This window comes from Macrobrachium nipponense, chromosome 19, assembly GCF_015104395.2.
Source record: "Macrobrachium nipponense isolate FS-2020 chromosome 19, ASM1510439v2, whole genome shotgun sequence".
In the NCBI taxonomy this organism is placed as follows: Eukaryota; Metazoa; Arthropoda; class Malacostraca; order Decapoda; family Palaemonidae; genus Macrobrachium; species Macrobrachium nipponense.
This window is the reverse complement of record NC_061088.1, coordinates 20,622,890-20,640,225: the sequence shown is the minus strand read 5'-3', so window position 1 is coordinate 20,640,225 and position 17,336 is coordinate 20,622,890. Positions and strand designations below refer to the sequence as shown.

General features: G+C 40.7%; 1 protein-coding gene across 1 annotated transcript in view; it reads left to right on the top strand.

The window, feature by feature from the left end:
- Positions 1-17,336, top strand: part of LOC135214762 (centrosomal protein of 290 kDa-like) — a 58,997-nt gene that overhangs the window by 22,538 nt on the left and 19,123 nt on the right. Inside the window, 6 exon segments of the mRNA XM_064249120.1 lie at positions 10,071-10,198; positions 11,404-11,594; positions 13,337-13,481; positions 15,576-15,660; positions 15,966-16,113; positions 16,855-17,110. Of these exon segments, the coding sequence (XP_064105190.1) occupies positions 10,071-10,198; positions 11,404-11,594; positions 13,337-13,481; positions 15,576-15,660; positions 15,966-16,113; positions 16,855-17,110 (953 nt within the window).

The window sequence follows — 17,336 nt, the reverse complement described above, 5'->3', positions numbered from 1 at the left end:
CATAGGAAACGTCATAAGGAAGTTTGTTCTGACGAAAGGAGCGAAATTGACCCTAATCACCCCATTTTGGCCAGCTCAAGAGCGGTTCACAGAGGTACTGGAATGGATGATAGATTTTCCAAGGTACCTTCTTTTACGGAACGATCTTCTCAGACAGCCCCACTTCGACAGATACCACAAAAACCTCCCCGCACTCGGTCTGACTGCCTTCAGACTGTCGAAGGACTCGTCAGAGCGAAAGGGTTTTCACGCGCTGCTGCAAAGGCAATTGCAAGGGCCAGGAGACCGTCAACTATATGCGTGTACCAGTCGAAGTGGAAGTGTTCCGAAGGTGGGCCAGGAATCAGAATGTATCCTCTTCCAGTACCTCTGTGACGGAAATAGCAGATTTCCTATTATATTTGAGACTAAAATATAACCTTGTAGTCTCGACTATAAAAGGTTATAAAAGTATGCTTTCTTTGGTGTTTAGACATACAGGACTAAACATCACGGATGACAAAGATTTACACGATTTGATTAAATCATTTGAGACTTCGAAGTCCAAGAGCCAGACCACCCAGCTGGAACCTGGATGTGGTACTAAGGTTCTCACGTCAGAGAAATTTGAACCTCCCAATAACTCATCGTTCAGAGACTTGACTAGAAAATCGATTTTCCTCTTTGCATTAGCATCAGCTAAAAGGATAAGTGAACTCCAGGCTTTAGAAGGCACAGTGGGCTTCATGGGGAAGGATTCCTGCCAGTGTGTTCATTTAACCCCCTATTTTTAGCAAAAAATGAGAATCCTTCTAAGCTTGGCCAAGGACGTTTGAAGTTAAAGGATTGACTTCCCTGGTAGGGAGAGAGATAGAGAGAACCTTGTGTCCGGTAAGGATCCTCAAGTTCTATCTAGAGAGGAAAAAACAAATGGGAGGAAACTCAGAGAGCCTTTGGTGCTCGGTAAGAGATCCGAGAAGAACGATGTCAAAGAATGCACAGGCATTCTTTATCAGAGAGATTATTAAAGAAGCACATATTTCCTGTGAAGAGGAATATCTCGCGCTGAGAGTTAAAGCGCATGAGGTCAGAGCCGTAGCAACCTCATTAGCTTTCCACAAGAATATGTCGATAAACTAGTTAATTGGATCCACATATTGGAGATGCAATTCTGTGTTTGCGTCTAACTATTTGAGAGATGTACGTGTAACTTATGATAAGTGCTTCTCTCTCGGACCTTACGTGTCTGTGGATTCGGTGCTGGGACAGGGGGCTGAAACCAATCTAGCTTAGTTTAGATAGATTAGGAATTTTAATCTTGTGGTGTTGTTTTTATGGTCGATTGAAAGTGGTCAGGAAAAAGTACCACTTTCAATTCGTAGTGTATAACAAAGTAGTGTGGTCAGGTGGTCGAGATTGGTTGTTATCATGCTCCTTGTAATGTTTTGGACCTAGGCTCTGTCTTGTAAGAGGGTTAGTCCCCGTTGATACGACAAAGGTGAAGGCTCTACCATGTAAGTGGGGATAGGCCCCATTGGTACGATCCAAATAAGGCTCTGTCGAGTAAGCGGGCTAGCCCCCATTGACATGATCCAGAAGAGTTCTCAGTGACAGGTCTCATCCTCACTGGAACTCTTGAGGCAAGCAGACTCATAGACAGTACTCATGAAGTCTTCTGCCCAATAAGGTAGGAATCAAGGTATTTAAGTTTATTGATAGTACCTACAACAAAGTTGTTTTCCCTGTTTTTTGAATTGCTATTCATATTGAGTAACTATCTCTTACCCTCCTCCAAGGGTGCCAATCAGCTAAGTATATATCATGCCGGTAAGTTGTATGTGTAAAAATGAAATTGTTAAGATACAATAAAGTTTTACACATACTTACCTGGCAGATATATACGTTTAATGGCCCACCCATCCTCCCCTCAGGAGATAGAGAAAAAAAAATTCTGTCAGAAAACGGGAATGATTCCTATTACCGCCACCCAGCGGCGGTAGGGGGTGATCACCTGACCTACCTATAGCGTGTGCCGCGAGTTTTGAATTCTGTCGGACGTCAGAGACATAAGCTAAGTATATATCTGCCAGGTAAGTATGTGTAAAACTTTATTGTATCTTAACAATTTCATTTTTGTTTAGGGTTTGAGTGAATGAAGGATGTAAGGTGAGGTTGCCGAAAGCTTCGGTAGACCCTCACACGGTTTGCATGAAATGCAGGGGGAATGAATGTTCTTTTGCTAACCCTTGTAGTGAATGTAAGGGATTGAATGAAGAAGAATATAAGGCTCTCTCTTCTTATGTTAGGAAGTTGGAACGTGATAGAGTGCGTAAGGCTTCCTCTAGAAGTTCTAGTAGATCTAGAATGAGTGAGTTGGATGTGGATCCTAATACTAACATAGAATTAGAACCTTCTTCCCAAGTTGCAGCCCCTGCTCCCCGCACCGAAGCCGAAGATTCGCCTTCGGAGGCGGCAGCTCTGAGAGCCACGATTCTTTCTATGGATCAGAAGATTCGTCAGTTGGAAGGTAAGGAGAGTGTTAGTGATCATTGCAGTGTCCCCAGTGTTGTGGAGGGTGCGTCTGACCGGCTCCTTAGTGCCTCTAGGCCTAGACCTCTTCCAGACTCCCAGTTCCAGTGGAGTAGGAAATCGAAAGCCGCAAGAGGGCTAGGGAGAACCACCACCGGTCAGGCGTCCCCTCTGCAGATCCTGAAGTACGCTCCCAGGCTGCCTCGGATCGCTACAAGAAGGAACTCCTACTCCAATGCTTCTCCTCTTCGTCTTCTCCCTCTCCGAAGAGAGGTTGGAACTCTCCGGATGCGTTGCGCCCGTTGAAGAGGGCTTGGAAGGCTCCTGCAGTCCTTTGGCTTCTAGTCCGGAGGTTTTCCCGGAAGAATCGTCGGTAGAGGCGAAGAAACCCAAGAAATCCTGTGATCGTTCTTCTTCTCGCGCTCCCTCGCTCGGCGCCTGCTTCCGAGGAAGAACAACAAGATTCTCTTACGAGAGTACTCGCGGGACTTCAAGCTCAGATCATGGCGCTAGCAGACACTTAGACAGTTGAGATCACGTAGGAAGGACGTTTCTCTTCCGATCAAGAGATCTAGGAGCCGCTCTTCAGAGGATCGTTCTCCTCTTTTTAGGCGTTCTCCTTCATATGGGGAGGTTTCGTATGAAGGTAGGGCTCACGTGAGCGCCCTCCCCGCTCTCCTGGCTCTCTTTTTTTCGACTTCAAGGCGCCAAACATCGGTAGGACGCTCTATGGAGAAAGAAGTTTTTTTCTCCAGATTGGATTCCCGCTTCCGGTAAGCGCACTGCACCTGCTCATCGCGCTATTTCTTCAACTCCCTCGCGTGAGACTTCTCCTCAGCAGCCTCAAGATTCTAGAAGGCGCCCTTATACAAGTAGGCGTTCTTCTTCCAGATGTCACTCTCCTCGAGTGTCGGATCGTGACTTCTCTCCTGACAGGCGTCAAGAGTCTGGTAGGAGTCATGTGCATGATAGACGGCCTGCTGTTAGCCGCCTCTCCCCGCAAGGTAGGCGCCAAGAGCCTACTGCACATCGATCTCCTAGTAGGCGCTCGTCTCTTTTAAGGCGTCATACTCCTGATTATTCTCCTCGGGGCAGACAACAAGAGTCTTTTCAAGCGGCCCTTCTCCGTGGGTAGGCGCTCTCCCGCTTCTAGGCGCACTACTCCTGACCGTTTGTCTCTTGGTAGGCACCAGGAATCTCGGAAGCGCCCTTCTCCAGGTAGGCGCTCGTTAGCTTTGAAGCGCCCTTCTCCTGAATGGTACCCTCTTGTTAGACGTCAAGAGTCTCGCAAGCAGCCTTCTCCTAGTAGGCGCATTTCGCCTTCCAGTCGAACTTCCGTTGATCGTACGCAACTGGACAGGTATGGAGAGCCGCGCAGCGCTCTGCTCCGATAGCTCTTCTCCCGATAGGCGCTCTTCTCCTGGCAGCCGCTCGCCTCACGATAGGCGCAAAGAGTCTAGTAGGCGCTCGCCTCCTCGTAAGCACCCTGTGGATGTTTCCGAGAGGTTATTCTCAGAGTAGGAGCCCTACACTCCTCCTTCAAGCTGAGATTCCGTCTACCTCGAAGAGAGGGATTCTCTTCGTAGACAACCCAGATCTTCTCATCGTTCTCCAGTGGATGTGAACTCTTCTAAGAGAGGGCGTTCTCCAACCTCTCGCTCAACTCCTACTAGGATCCCTTCGTCACCTAAGGATCTTCCGCGCAGTCGCCTCGACAAGACTGTCCTAGAAGGTTCGGATGAGGAACCGAACACTTAGGCTGCTGTGTCTTCTTACAAGAAGCTACAGAGCTACTTTTACAAGTTTAATTGGGGATCCCTTACTTCCTACGGCTCCTCCTTCTCCTCACTCACTTTTTTCAACGGCGAAGACAGCGAAGAGTTCTTCTTGTGTGAGGATGAAGCCAACTCTTTCAATGAAGAAGGCACTGAGGAGTTTTGGTTCCTGGATGGATTCCAAAGAAGAAGCGGGGAAAACGATGTTCGCTTTTCTCCTTCGAATTATCAGGGACGCGCTGGTTTCTGGTACGAAACAGGAGAGTCCTTAGGATTGGGTCTACCGTCTTCGGCTGATTCGGATTTTTCGGCGCTGGTAGATTCAACAAGGAGAACTGCCCTTAACTCTGCTAAGACGACTTGGGCAATGAATGAATTGGATCACATGCTAAAAGGCATGTTTAGAGTGCTATAAGTATTTAACTTCCTTGATTGGTCGTTGGGGGTCCTAGCCAAGAAAATTGAAGTGCCAGAGTCATTTTCGCCAGAAGATCTCATGTGTGTTTTGTCTTGTATGGACAAGTCGGTAAGAGACGGAGCGAGTGAAATCGCCTCCCTGTATGGGGCCGGGATCGTGAAGAAGAGGTCTGTTTATTGTTCCTTCTTAACGAAGTCTGTCTCCCATGCCCAGAGGTCTTCTTTGCTGTTTGCTCCTCTGTCTGCTCAGTTGTTCCCTAAACATCGAGTGCAGGACATTTCGAGATCACTTTCGGCTAAAGCCACCCAGGACCTTTTGGCACAGTCGGCAAGAAAACCTCGCCCTTCCTTCCCTACCAAGGCTAAGAAGGAAAAGGCAAGTGTTCGAGAAACCTTTCGAGGGGGGTCTTCATCAAGAACCTCTACGTTTAGAGGTCGTAGACCTTCAAGAAGGGGTAAGACTTTTGCCAAGTCTGTTAAAGCCCCAAATAACTTGCAAGTCCTTCAAACAACGGTGGGCGCCAGACTCTTAGAGTTTGCAGAAGTCTGGCCCCAAAAAGGGGTGGATCCTTGGACCCTTTCTATTTTAAGGAGAGGTTACTCATCCCCTTTCGTCGAAAGACCTCCCTTGACGACCATCCCAAGGGAACTGACGGCCAGGTACAGAGACCCCATCATGAATCAAGCTCTCCATCTAGCAGTAGATAAGATGCTGGAGAAGGGGGCTATCGAACTAGTGACAGACATCATTCATTGGGCTTCTACAACTGCCTTTTCCTAGTTCCGAAGTCTTCAGGGGGATGGAGACCGGTGTTGGACGTAAGCGCCCTGAACTTCTTCGTAGAAAAGAAGAAGTTCACGATGGAAACTCCTTCATCAGTGCTGGCAGCACTTCGTCCAGGGGACTGGATGGTTTCCTTGGATTTACAGGACGCTTACTTCCACGTACCGATCCATCCTTCCTCGAGGAAGTTTCTCAGATTCATGATGGGGGGGAAAATTTTTCAGTTCAGGGCTCAGTGTTTCGGCCTCTCGACGGCCCCTCAAGTGTTTCACAGGGATTTTGAGGAATGTGGCTCAATGGCTTCATTTGAAAGGGGTGAGGATATCCATGTACCTCGACGATTGGCTAGTAAGGGCCAATTCAGAAGATCGTTGTTTGAAGGACTTACAAGTAACTCTAGAATTGACGAAGGCGTTGGGACTTCTCGTCAATTTCAAGAAGTTGTCACTAATTCCCGAGCAAGAGTGTGTCTATCTCGGGATACAGATGAACTCTCTGAGTTTTCGGGCTTTTCCCTCTCAGGAAAGGATAGCCCAAGGATTCGAGAGAGTAACAACCTTCTTAGGGAAAGAAGTATGCACAGTGAGGAGTGGATGAGTCTGCTGGGGACGCTCTCCTCGCTGGAGCAATTCGTTTCCCTAGGAAGGTTGCACCTGAGACCGCTCCAATTCTTTCTTCATCGGAATTGGAGTCGTCGTTCTCAGGATTTGACGTTTCTCCCTGTCGTTATCCCAGGACGTCAAGAAACATCTCTTATGTTGGACAGATCCCAACCTCTTTGCGAAGGGACTGTCTCTTTAATCCCAGACCCCCAACCTGGTGTTGTTCTCCGACACGTCGGACACTGAGGTGGGGGGCAACTCTGGGAACCAGCGAAGTGTCATGTACCTGGGTGGGGGACCAGTAGCCTGGCACATCAACAGAAAGGAGTTGATGGCTGTGTGGTTGGCTCTGAAGGCTTTCGAGCCCAAAGTCAGAAGACCGGTAGTGCAGGTCAACGCGGACAACACTACAGCTCTGGCATATATCAGGAAACGGGGGGACGCATTCCTTCTCCCTGTACGAGACAGCAAGAGACCTTCTTCTGTGGGCAGAAGAAAGAGGAATCAAGCTTCTCACCAGGTTCGTGCAGGGAGAAAGGAATGTAAGACCAGATCTCCTCAGCAGGAAAGATCAGGTCCTTCCCACAGAGTGGACCCTTCATCTGGATATATGCCAGAGCCTGTGGAAGTTATGGGGCAGGCCACACATAGACCTCTTTGCCACGTCAAAGAACAAGAGGCTGGATCCTTACTGCTCTCCGATATCGGATCCAGAGGCATTAGCAATAGATGCTCTTCTTCTAGACTGGAGCGGACTCGACGTCTACGCGTTTCCCCCCTTCAAGATCCTGGGGCTAACCATCAAGAGGTTCGTAGAGTCTGATTCAACGAGAATGACCTTAATTGCTCCCTTTTGGCCGGTCCAAGAATGGTTCACAGAGGTACTGGAATGGTTGGTGGACCTTCCAAGATCGCTCCCGCTAAGGAGCGATCTACTCAGACAACCCCACTTCGACAGGTACCACAAAAATCTCCTCGCTCTCAGTCTGACTGGCTTCAGACTGTCCAAAGTTTGGTCAGAGCGAAAGGCTTTTCAGCAACAGCTGCTAAAGCAATCGCAAGAGCGAGGAGACCTTCCACCTTGCGTGTATACCAGTCAAAGTGGGATGTCCTTCAGACGTTGGTGCAAGAGGAAGAACATTTCCTCTTCCAGTACCTCTGTGACCCAAATTGCGGATTTCCTTATTTTCCTCAAAGAAGAATGTCATCTGGTTGTGTCAACTATTAAGGGATACCGCAGTATGTTGGCGGCGGTATTTCGGCATAGAGGCTTAAATATATCCGATGATAAGGACCTGCATGATCTTATTAGGTCATTTGAAACCATTAAGCGTCCTCATGTAGTACCGAACTGGAATCTAGACGTAGTTCTACAATTCCTTGGATCGTCTAGATTCGAACCTCCTGGCTTAGCCTCTTTCAAGGATCTGACGAAGAAGGCTATCTTCCTTTTGGCCCTAGCTACAGCTAAGAGAGTGAGTGAGCTCCAAGCTATTGAGGGCATGTAGGGTTTAAGGAAGATTCTATGGTGTGTTCGTTTCTTCCAAGTTTCCTTGCAAAGAATGAAAACCCATCACGCCCTTGGCCCAGGAGCTTTGAAGTTCGTAGTTTATCTTTTCTAGTAGGGGAAGAGCCTGAAAGAACTCTTTGCCCTATGAGAATTATGAAGTATTTCCTTAAGAGGAAGGAACAACTTAAGGCTAATCAAGATGTACTTTGGTGCTCCGTAAAGGACCCCACTCGGCCCATGTCGAAGAATGCTCTTTCCTTTTTTCTGAGAAGCCTTATTACAGAGGCACATGTTGCCTGTAAAGAAGAACATTTTAGACTACTGAAAGTGAAAGCTCACGAGGTGAGAGCCATCGCAACTTCGCTTGCATTCAGAAAAAATATGTCTGTGCGGAACTTGATGGAGGCGACTTTTTGGAGATGCCAATCGGTTTTCGCAAACCACTACCTACGTCATGTAAAAATCACATATGATAAATGCTTCGCCTTGGGTCCTTTCGTATCGGCGGATTCGGTGCTGGGGCAGGGAGCTGAAACTTATCCTGTGTACATTTTTTTATATGTTACCCTATATTTTATATTGGTGTTTTTTGGTTGTCTGAAAGAGGTTGCAGGATGCACCTCTTTTTGTTGTAATATTAACCCTTTGTATTTTGGTTAGGTGGTCTGGTGGGTTTTGGCTCCTTGCAGAGGTAGTGGTAAGGATCTGTTAGGTAAGCGGACAAGGTCCCTCTAACAGGATCCGACTTGGATTCTACCACAATAGGGGATCACATATCTCAGTGGTAGATCCAAGAGTCTTTCAGCATCCGGTCACGTCCTAGCTGTAGCTCTCCAGGCAATGCAGACTCAGAGACAGTATCTATGAAGTCTTCATCCTGAAAAGGTGAGAACCAAGGTTTTTATATCCTACAACATTAGTTGTTTCCCGTCTTACCTGTATTATTTAGCTGTCTCTTACCCTCCACCAAGGGTGCCAATCAGCTAAGTATATACTGTCAGGGAAGTTCATGTACAAAAATGATATTGTTAAACTACAATAAAGTTTTGTACATACTTACCTGGCAGATATATACGATTAATGGCCACCCAGCCTCCCCTCAGGAGACAGGTGGAAGAGAAAAATCTGACAAGCAAACGGGAGTGGTTCGTACATCCGCCACCCAGCGGCGGGTAAGGTAGACCACCATGACCTACTGTCGCGTGTGCCGCGAGATTTGAAATTCTGTCGGGAACGTCGGAGACTATAGCTAAGTATATATCTGCCAGGTAAGTATGTGCAAAACTTTATTGTAGTTTAACAATATCATTTTTCTTAGAGTGTTGGAAATGGCATCTTCAAATAGTCTCCATCTCCCCTACTTCAGTATTTCATCTACATATTGAACCTGCAGTTTCTCTTATGGTATCATTTCTCACTTTGTTCTGCTATCTGACTCCTAATACTCTTTCTAAGGCTCTATTCTTAGATCAGCCAAATCTTTTAGGTATTTACTCACTTTGTGGTCTGTGTTACTGTGTGAACTTTCTTATATACATACACTATTCTTTTTGTTTCTGTGTATACTGTATTATATTTTTAATGATAGTTACAGAATCACAGAGGCTTGTAACCAGAATTAGAATTGAAGTTATTGCTGAAATTATTATTAAGTAGTTTAACCAGGCTGCTGACATAAGATACAATAATTGATGACATATAAAGTAAACTTTTAAATAAGTAACTTACCAGTAATTACAGTATCAGCTATGTAATTACTGGGAAAGTATACTAATTAAAAGTTTTTTGAAAATAATTGAAACTGTTTTATTATAAAAATGTCATTTTTTCTTTTAAAAACATATGATGTTCATGATGCATGTTATAAGGTGAAGGTCAAGTAGTACACAATATTTACCTACAGGCTATGAGCAACTGGCTCATCATTGCATTAGTTATTGTCAGATGTCAGTACTAAATGTGCTATCAAAAGTAATAATACATAAAAGTCATCTTTGCTGTATACAGATGTCTGATTATAAGGTTTTATATATTGCCTATAAAACTAGCTTCACTGTTATTAAAATGTAATGTTGTACTTCTGCTCATTGTCTCTACTGAGCATTGCTTTTTGTTAACTTTTTCAACTTCCCCTGCTCACCTCCGCTGAATTTAATTGCACTTACCTTGTTACTGGCCTTTATACTCGACTTGATATGTGTTAAAATTAAATAATATCTATTATTTGGTATATTTAAAATGACAGCCTTAGTAGTAAGTATATAGAGATAACAAAAAAGATTGTAGGCTAACAAATGTTGTTTGTTACAATACAAATTCAAGTAGCATAAAATGTTTCATATGGTATCATAAAATCTAAGTAGTAATGTAATATGATATCATAAAATCTAAGTAGTAATGTAGCTTGTCCATGAATTAATATTAGAGAGGTGTTAAAATTGTATTTGTTGTAATGTTTTCCTGTTACAGATCAGCTGTTGAAGGAGAAGCTGCAGTTATAAGTCAGCTAAGAGCAGAACTCCATGAAGCACAGGAGCATATGCAAAGAATGCGAACTCAGCTCTTAGCTGCTGAAGAAGATGCTCAGCTTCATGCTCAAGATGTATGTTTATTAGTTGATAATTTAAGAATCTGCTTTATTGGGATAGAATGCTGTTATCTCTAGATTTTTTCCTCCTGAAAATCCTGAATACATGGCTAATACTAGAATGCAGTACATATTTTGATTCACAACAGATATCCTAAATTGTTTTCTGAGAAGGGAGAGCTGCAAAGTATAGTATGTTTTTCATGAGTTTAGTAAAGATATAACATTTTATCTGATAAAAGAAAATTGTTGTTACCATGGTGGGGGCCAGTGTCACTTAAGCATTTCTTATTTTACTATTTGGGCATCAAACTATGTATAAAGGTACCAATATCATTGGCAAATTGAAGTCTAATGTAGTGTATACTGTATGTGTGTGAGATTTCATTAATTTAGAGAAATCAATTTTGGGCAGCTTAGAAAGCTGTTGGCCATTTGTGATGGGATTGGAACAAAGATGTTTCAAGGTAATAGAAAATATGCTCGTATAACACCACGACACTAGACTGAAACTTACTGAGTGTGACTTTCTTTTCATCATCATCTTTAGTTTTTCTCGCACATTTTCTTTGTACAGCAAAGAATTGCCATCTGATCTGATATTCATATATACCCTTTTCTGTAGATTGTCTGTGCTTTCTTACTGGTCCTCGTACTTTTTCTTCTATCTACTACTACTATTACATTACAAAATAACTGTTCCTTGGCCCTTTTTACCATATATCCAAACCATCTTAGTCTTTGAGATCAAGGTCTGCTTTGCAGCTTCTGGACATCATATCTATCTGTTACCTTGTGTAACTGTTGATTCCACCAACATGTTCCTCTCGTTATATCCCTTTTCTGATGTCAAGAGGTTTCATCATCCACTTTTTTATACTTTTTGTTGACATTATTCGTATCCCAATGTCAGTGCTTTACAGAAATGCTTGAAGTATATAGCACTGACAATTACATTACACAGTATGTTTAATGTTGCGAAATTTATGATAATTGAATTCATTTATCATAAATGAAGATACTCAATTTATGTTTTGGATTTATGTCAGATTGGTCAGTGGTTTTGGTGCTGTATTCAAATTTGCTTTGAATTTATTTAAAACTTATGGTAATAATGATACTGCAATATGTTAGGATTAGAAATATGACTATTTGAATAAAGTAGATTTTCTTTTTAAGTTGCATATATTATAACATTGGTGACGTTTATTACTTCACAGTTATCAGTTGTCATTGGAGAACTCCAGTCTTACATGGCTGGTGAATTTTCTTTGGCTGATGCTGTTAGAGAACTGAAAGAAGCTCGGAATCAAGTGCGTGTGAGAGACAGTCAGATAACGCAGCTTACAGGCTTAGTTAATTCTCTTCAGATCAACATTAATGACCTTATTGAGGAAAATGGGGAATTGAGGTAAGAGGTCCATTCCTTTTACAGTCAGTGGTGGATTGTGGGGGAAGGGGGAGGGGCAGCTTGCACCTCAGCCAAAAAATGTATATATATTTAAAAATAAACAAGAGATGATAATAATCTACTGGTACTCACTTAGAAAATAGATTCCAGAAACCTATTCCAGTCCCCCTTCCCCCCATGCTGCTGAAAGGGCCCTCTTTGCTTGCCCATTAATGAGAGGACCCCCTAAAGTCACCAGCCAAGGGCCCCACACACCCTAAATCCACCCCTGGTAACAGTGAATGGAAAAAGATGTTCTCGTCATCCTTTAACCTGTCAGTTTTGTAGTCACCTTTTATTGCTGAGTGTTTTGGGATTTAAAACTATAGTTTTTGTAGTTTCAAATGTTTTGAGAGATTCCCATTTGCAAATAGTTGCAAATAATTGCTATGATTTTGTGTTTACTAAAAACTTCACTACTCAAATAAGCCTCTCTTTCTTGAACGTTATGTGAATGGCTGTGTAATTTTAGGCAGTGATGCATTTATTAGCCAACACTTTTGCCCATATTCTTTCTTTCACAACATAACATACTTTTTTGCAGATAGTACTTAATTTGCACTTTCTTTCACCGTTTGGTAGTGTAAAAATATGTTTTTGATGCAGAAGCAAAATTTATATTTCCCCTTGTATCCATTATTGTCAAATTTTTTACTGTATTTTTGCACTTTTGCCATCTGTTTATGTAAAAACTGACTCTTGTATTATAGTGTATGGGATAAGAAAAAGTTCGGTGAAGGCATTGGGCCTAGATCTGGTTCAAAACCAGGCCTCTTGTCATTTTCTCATGTTATATTACACTGCTTTGATTTATTAATGTAGTACACCATGTTAATTGTTAATGAATAACTTTCCCTTATGCTGCACTGCTATCTAGCTTGATATTCATTCTCTACTATTCTTTTATTATTGTTAATATTATTGTTCTGTTCTTATCTTTAATCAGTTTTTATCTCTCTTTATATTGAGTAACTTCTGTTTGAGTTATATTTTGTATACTAATAAGAAATTCTGTAAAGCACTTTAGTAACAAAATACTCTGTTAATGTTATATGTCACCATTCAAGCAAGAATTTGCAGAGTTTGCCCTTCCTAGGACAGATAGTGTATTTGCGGTACCAAGTAGTTGCTGAAGGATCCACCTTCTGAGTTTAAACACGCATCAAGAGTAGTCACACAAATTCCCACTGGGCTTAATTTTGAGGATACTGTATTGGTTTAACTGGGTCATGCCAGTTAGATATTTTACTGGTAACCCAGGATCTCTTGTCTGAAAGAGGCAGTATATAATTTAAGTGCTTAGGCCTCCAGTCCTTTGTTGATTAGTAGACTCAGGATCAGTAGGACATAGAGCATGGGTGGTTTCCTCCCAAAAATAACAGCAGCACTGGTAATTTTAATCTAGTATATCAAGGATAATGCAGACACAACTATGGTTTTAATTGGTCCTGATTAGCAGCCTTAACAGTATAATGGCAATAATAGGCATGTGATTTGATTGCATTTTGCATTTAAAGAGCCCATTCTGACTATATTAATTTTGAGACAAATGACATACAGTACTTGGGTATTGGTTCACATAAAGTGAGTTACCATTTGCATGGTATGTGTTTGACTTAGCAAGAATGTATCATTGACAATATAACCCTTTCTTAATAAGTATAAGAGGCAGGCAAGTCATTTACATTTATTACCTTTCACAGGGAACAGTTAAAGCTGGAGCCTCGAGAGGATATTGATCTTCCTGGTGTAAACAGAACTAATTGGCAGGATAGCAAGAAGATTATTGAGCGTCTCACAAACCAGGTTAACAAGCTTCAGGATGAGAAAGTTACCCTAAAGACCAAGGTATAGTATCTAGTTTCATCCTTTACAGCTTAAAGGCATTTGGGAAAATGTTAAACGGCTGTGGAATTATCATCTACCCAATACTTATTCAGAGTTCTTTTCAGTAGATTTGAGGGTTAGTTTTCATTGTTTATAATAGTTTTGGCAAAGTTCCTTATTGCTTAACTTCGTTGACTATCCTGCAGAATATGCCAGATTATTTTAAATAATGTGCTTCTCAGAAATTGCCTTTAAAGAAAAACATTATTTCATGTTTCTCATCCTTTATATCAAAATATATTTCTTCATCATCATCATCATTGAAGGTTCTATGTCATGTTTTCATTTAAAAGGGTTAGACACTTGATGAGTTTTCTCCATTATCTTCTGTCCTGTGTACTTTGTACATGATAGCATAATAATTCCTTTATTCCACATTTTAGTTCACAATTTGTATTAAGTTTCTTGTTGTTCAGGTCTTTGCTTTCCCATGTGTTGTTATCATGCCCCTTCCCTATCTGCTAGCAAATTGTTCATTTCACTTTCTCATTAGATTCCTAGAATGTTCTTATTCTTTGAGGTCTAAGTGCATTTTCCAGTCACTGGACTCTACATTTCTGGTAATTACTTGTTTGTGATAAGAGGATCCATCCCAATGTGCTCAGCTATAACAGTGTATTTCATAATTACTCCTTTCAAGTATATTCTGTGAAAAGACTCATGACTCTGCTGTTGTTGGAGCCATGGGTTTTACTCATGTGTTGTAAATATTTTCCCCTATTTACAGAATATCATTATTTATCATAAGACTTGCACTCTGCACTAACTTCAAGCTGTTGTTCCTGTTTTTTCTTAATAATGGTTTAACAATTCGGTTATATCATAATAACAGATATCTTTCACCTTCTCCAAGGTATACCTCAGCACTATGAAGTAAACCTTCTCCATCATTTCACAAGTATGTATTCCTGTGTATACCAAGAATTGAAAATCCCCATCTTCCTTTAAACTTGGCAATCCTGAGTATCTCATTTGATGCTAAGTTACATAATACTGTTTGATATAATGTATGGTGTCACAATTTTCTCGCTACTTGTGGGTACTCTCTGTTGTCATTATTATTTGTCTTGGGCCTGTTAAACTTTTCAATATCTGTACAGGTAAGATACAATTATTCTCTTTTTTTTATGATATATAGTAAGAATTTTCTAACAGTATTATGAAGAAAATATCTGTGGTAAATTTTCCTAAGGGCCAAACTAACACATTAATTTTGATGTTTTCTTAAACCTTCTCCCATCTTTTTGTACCATGTTTAGTTTTATATTGTGTATTTCTGGTCAGTTAATTTATTTTTTTGCCTGGTCCCTTCTTGTCCTTACAATTTGGGTATACAATTGGAATTGGAATGTAAAATTTAGGACAAATGCCAAGTGCTGGGACTTATGTGGTAATTCAGCACTGAAGGGAAATTGGGAGCTGCAGCTTTTGGCTGAAGGGATGCTGCAGGGAATGTTAAGTACTAATGCCTGCAGTGCACCATGTGAGGTACACTGATAGCACTACCCCTTACAGGGTACATTTTGGGTATATCCTGGTTAGTTGTTTTGTGATTGATTCTGCAGGTGCTTTTAACTAATTGCATGAGTTTTGGTTATGGAGCCTCATCTTTTTCCATTGTATTAGAATTACATCAGCGTCCCCCAAGCTTATATGCATTCTCCTCATGCATCAGAATGTAAAATATTGTATCATGTGTCCAGTATTTCTTTCTTTTCTATGGTACTTTAATTTGGTCATGTCAAGATTCTGATTCCAGTCTTCCCATATCTTCCTCTGTGCCTTCTACTTACCTCCTCTTCTCCTTGTACACTTATATCCTTCTCCCAGCATAGTCTTTGCAAGATTCTAAAACCTGTCATCTTTCTTCTTTATGTTTTTGAGCAATGTTCTGTAGTATTGTTGCTGGTAAGAGTGTGTGTTTATAGGATGGAGGATTTACTGACCGCAAGCTTGACCAATGTGTGTGGATTTATAATTGAAAATGTAGAAGCTAATATTATGATTATTCATTTTCCTTTAGCATAACAAAATATAGCAATTTTTTATTTGTAGGTATATGAACTAACTAGGGAGTTGTCCAACACTAGAAGCTCTTTACAGTTGACCACTCTTGAGATTCCAAAAGGTCTTTCTTCAGGTGAGTTTAAGCAAGTAGTAGTAGATAATGAAAGATAATTCTGTATATGGAACTGAGGTTAGTTTGAAGTTATAATACTTAGCATTTTATCTTTATCATGTACTGTATGATTTTGAACTACAGTATAATTTATTTAATTGAGTAGTTAAAACTCATGCCTTTGCATACTGATTCCATTGTTATTCAGGCTCTATAAAATTTTCCTGCTTTATTTTTTATCTTTTAATTAGAATTACTAATTATTTAATTTGCCTTAACAAGGATGAATGTTCATTGCTTATACTGGAAAGTCTCCTTTTCTTCAGGCCATACAATGGCAATAGACACACAGCCCTTGGAAGAACAGCTGAGTAATCTGAGTGCTGCAGTTAAACAGTTAGTTGAGGAGAAGGATAGACAACCAAGTAATGATTGTCAACGACAACTAGAAGACCTCAAAGAAAAGTATCACAAGTGAGTTAGTGCATGAAGGATTTTGTCATTGTTTAAATTTTTTATTGTGGAAATCCTAATTATTAAAAAAAGGTTGTACAGTCCTGTTAAGTTTCCTAATTTGTTGGTAACCACTTTGTTTATCACCAGCTTCTCCCATATCCGTATCCTGAAATGGCATTTTACATATTTCACAGTGTGTCCTCTGTGATTTACTTCAATTTTTCTAACAGCAATGAATTAATAGCCTTACTATTGTCACAAAATCTCAAGCCATGTTTTAGTAAAAGTATGTACATTGTATATTTTGAGTGTAAAATCTCCTGCTTAGGCATTTCTGAAACTGGATAGGTGTGGTTGTAAGAGAATTTTTGTAGTTAGGAAATTTTCAGTAGCAAATTTTTTTATTTTTACCAGTGAATTTTCAAATGCTTTTTCAAAGTTTCTTCATTAAGTGGAGAATTTTTATATTACTACAAAATTGTAAGCAAGAGTGGAAAATTTTAAGATTTCATTGTACTGGCTGTTGTAGAAGCTCATGGCATATCCTGATATGTATTGAAAAGCTTGTAGCATATTTAAAGTATTTTTCAGAATTTTCAGTATAAAAATATACGTATACGTACTATACTGCATATCAGAATTATGAATCTTTTATTTTTTTCTCCAAAACTAAACTACCAGTTTTCATTTACTACAGTATTAAGGTAAACATGAAGCTTCTGGCTATGCACTTTGTATGATTTAATCTCTATTTCTCAGATTAGAAGGAGAAAAGTCATCTTTAGAAAGAATTTTAGCTGAGGATAGAGCAAAGAAGAAGGTGACTCGAGAGTCTGAAACTTCATATGAGGAAATGTTTTCTGATGACAAGAAACCAGTGGAGTCAAAATCTGAACCAATTGTCAAATCACCAATAGCTGCACTAGATGAACTCATAGCTGCCTTGGGAAGTCTTCCACCATCCACAGAAGAAGTTATAGCCAAACTTAAAAATCAGGTCAACTACCTTATCCAGGTAAGTTTGTATCAGAGTTACAGCCTTGATTTCTCAACTGTACACAAGTTTAGCATAGGGGATTGATGTCTTATATAACTGTAAATAGACAATGTATTGTTAAAAAATAAATTATCAGGAGAGGTTAGAGTTTTTGATAGTGTTGTTCAGTTTTAGGTAGTAAATATAACGACATTTTTACTGGTTTTTAAGAGCTTGTGAGCTATATTTACTTTCCATATATGTA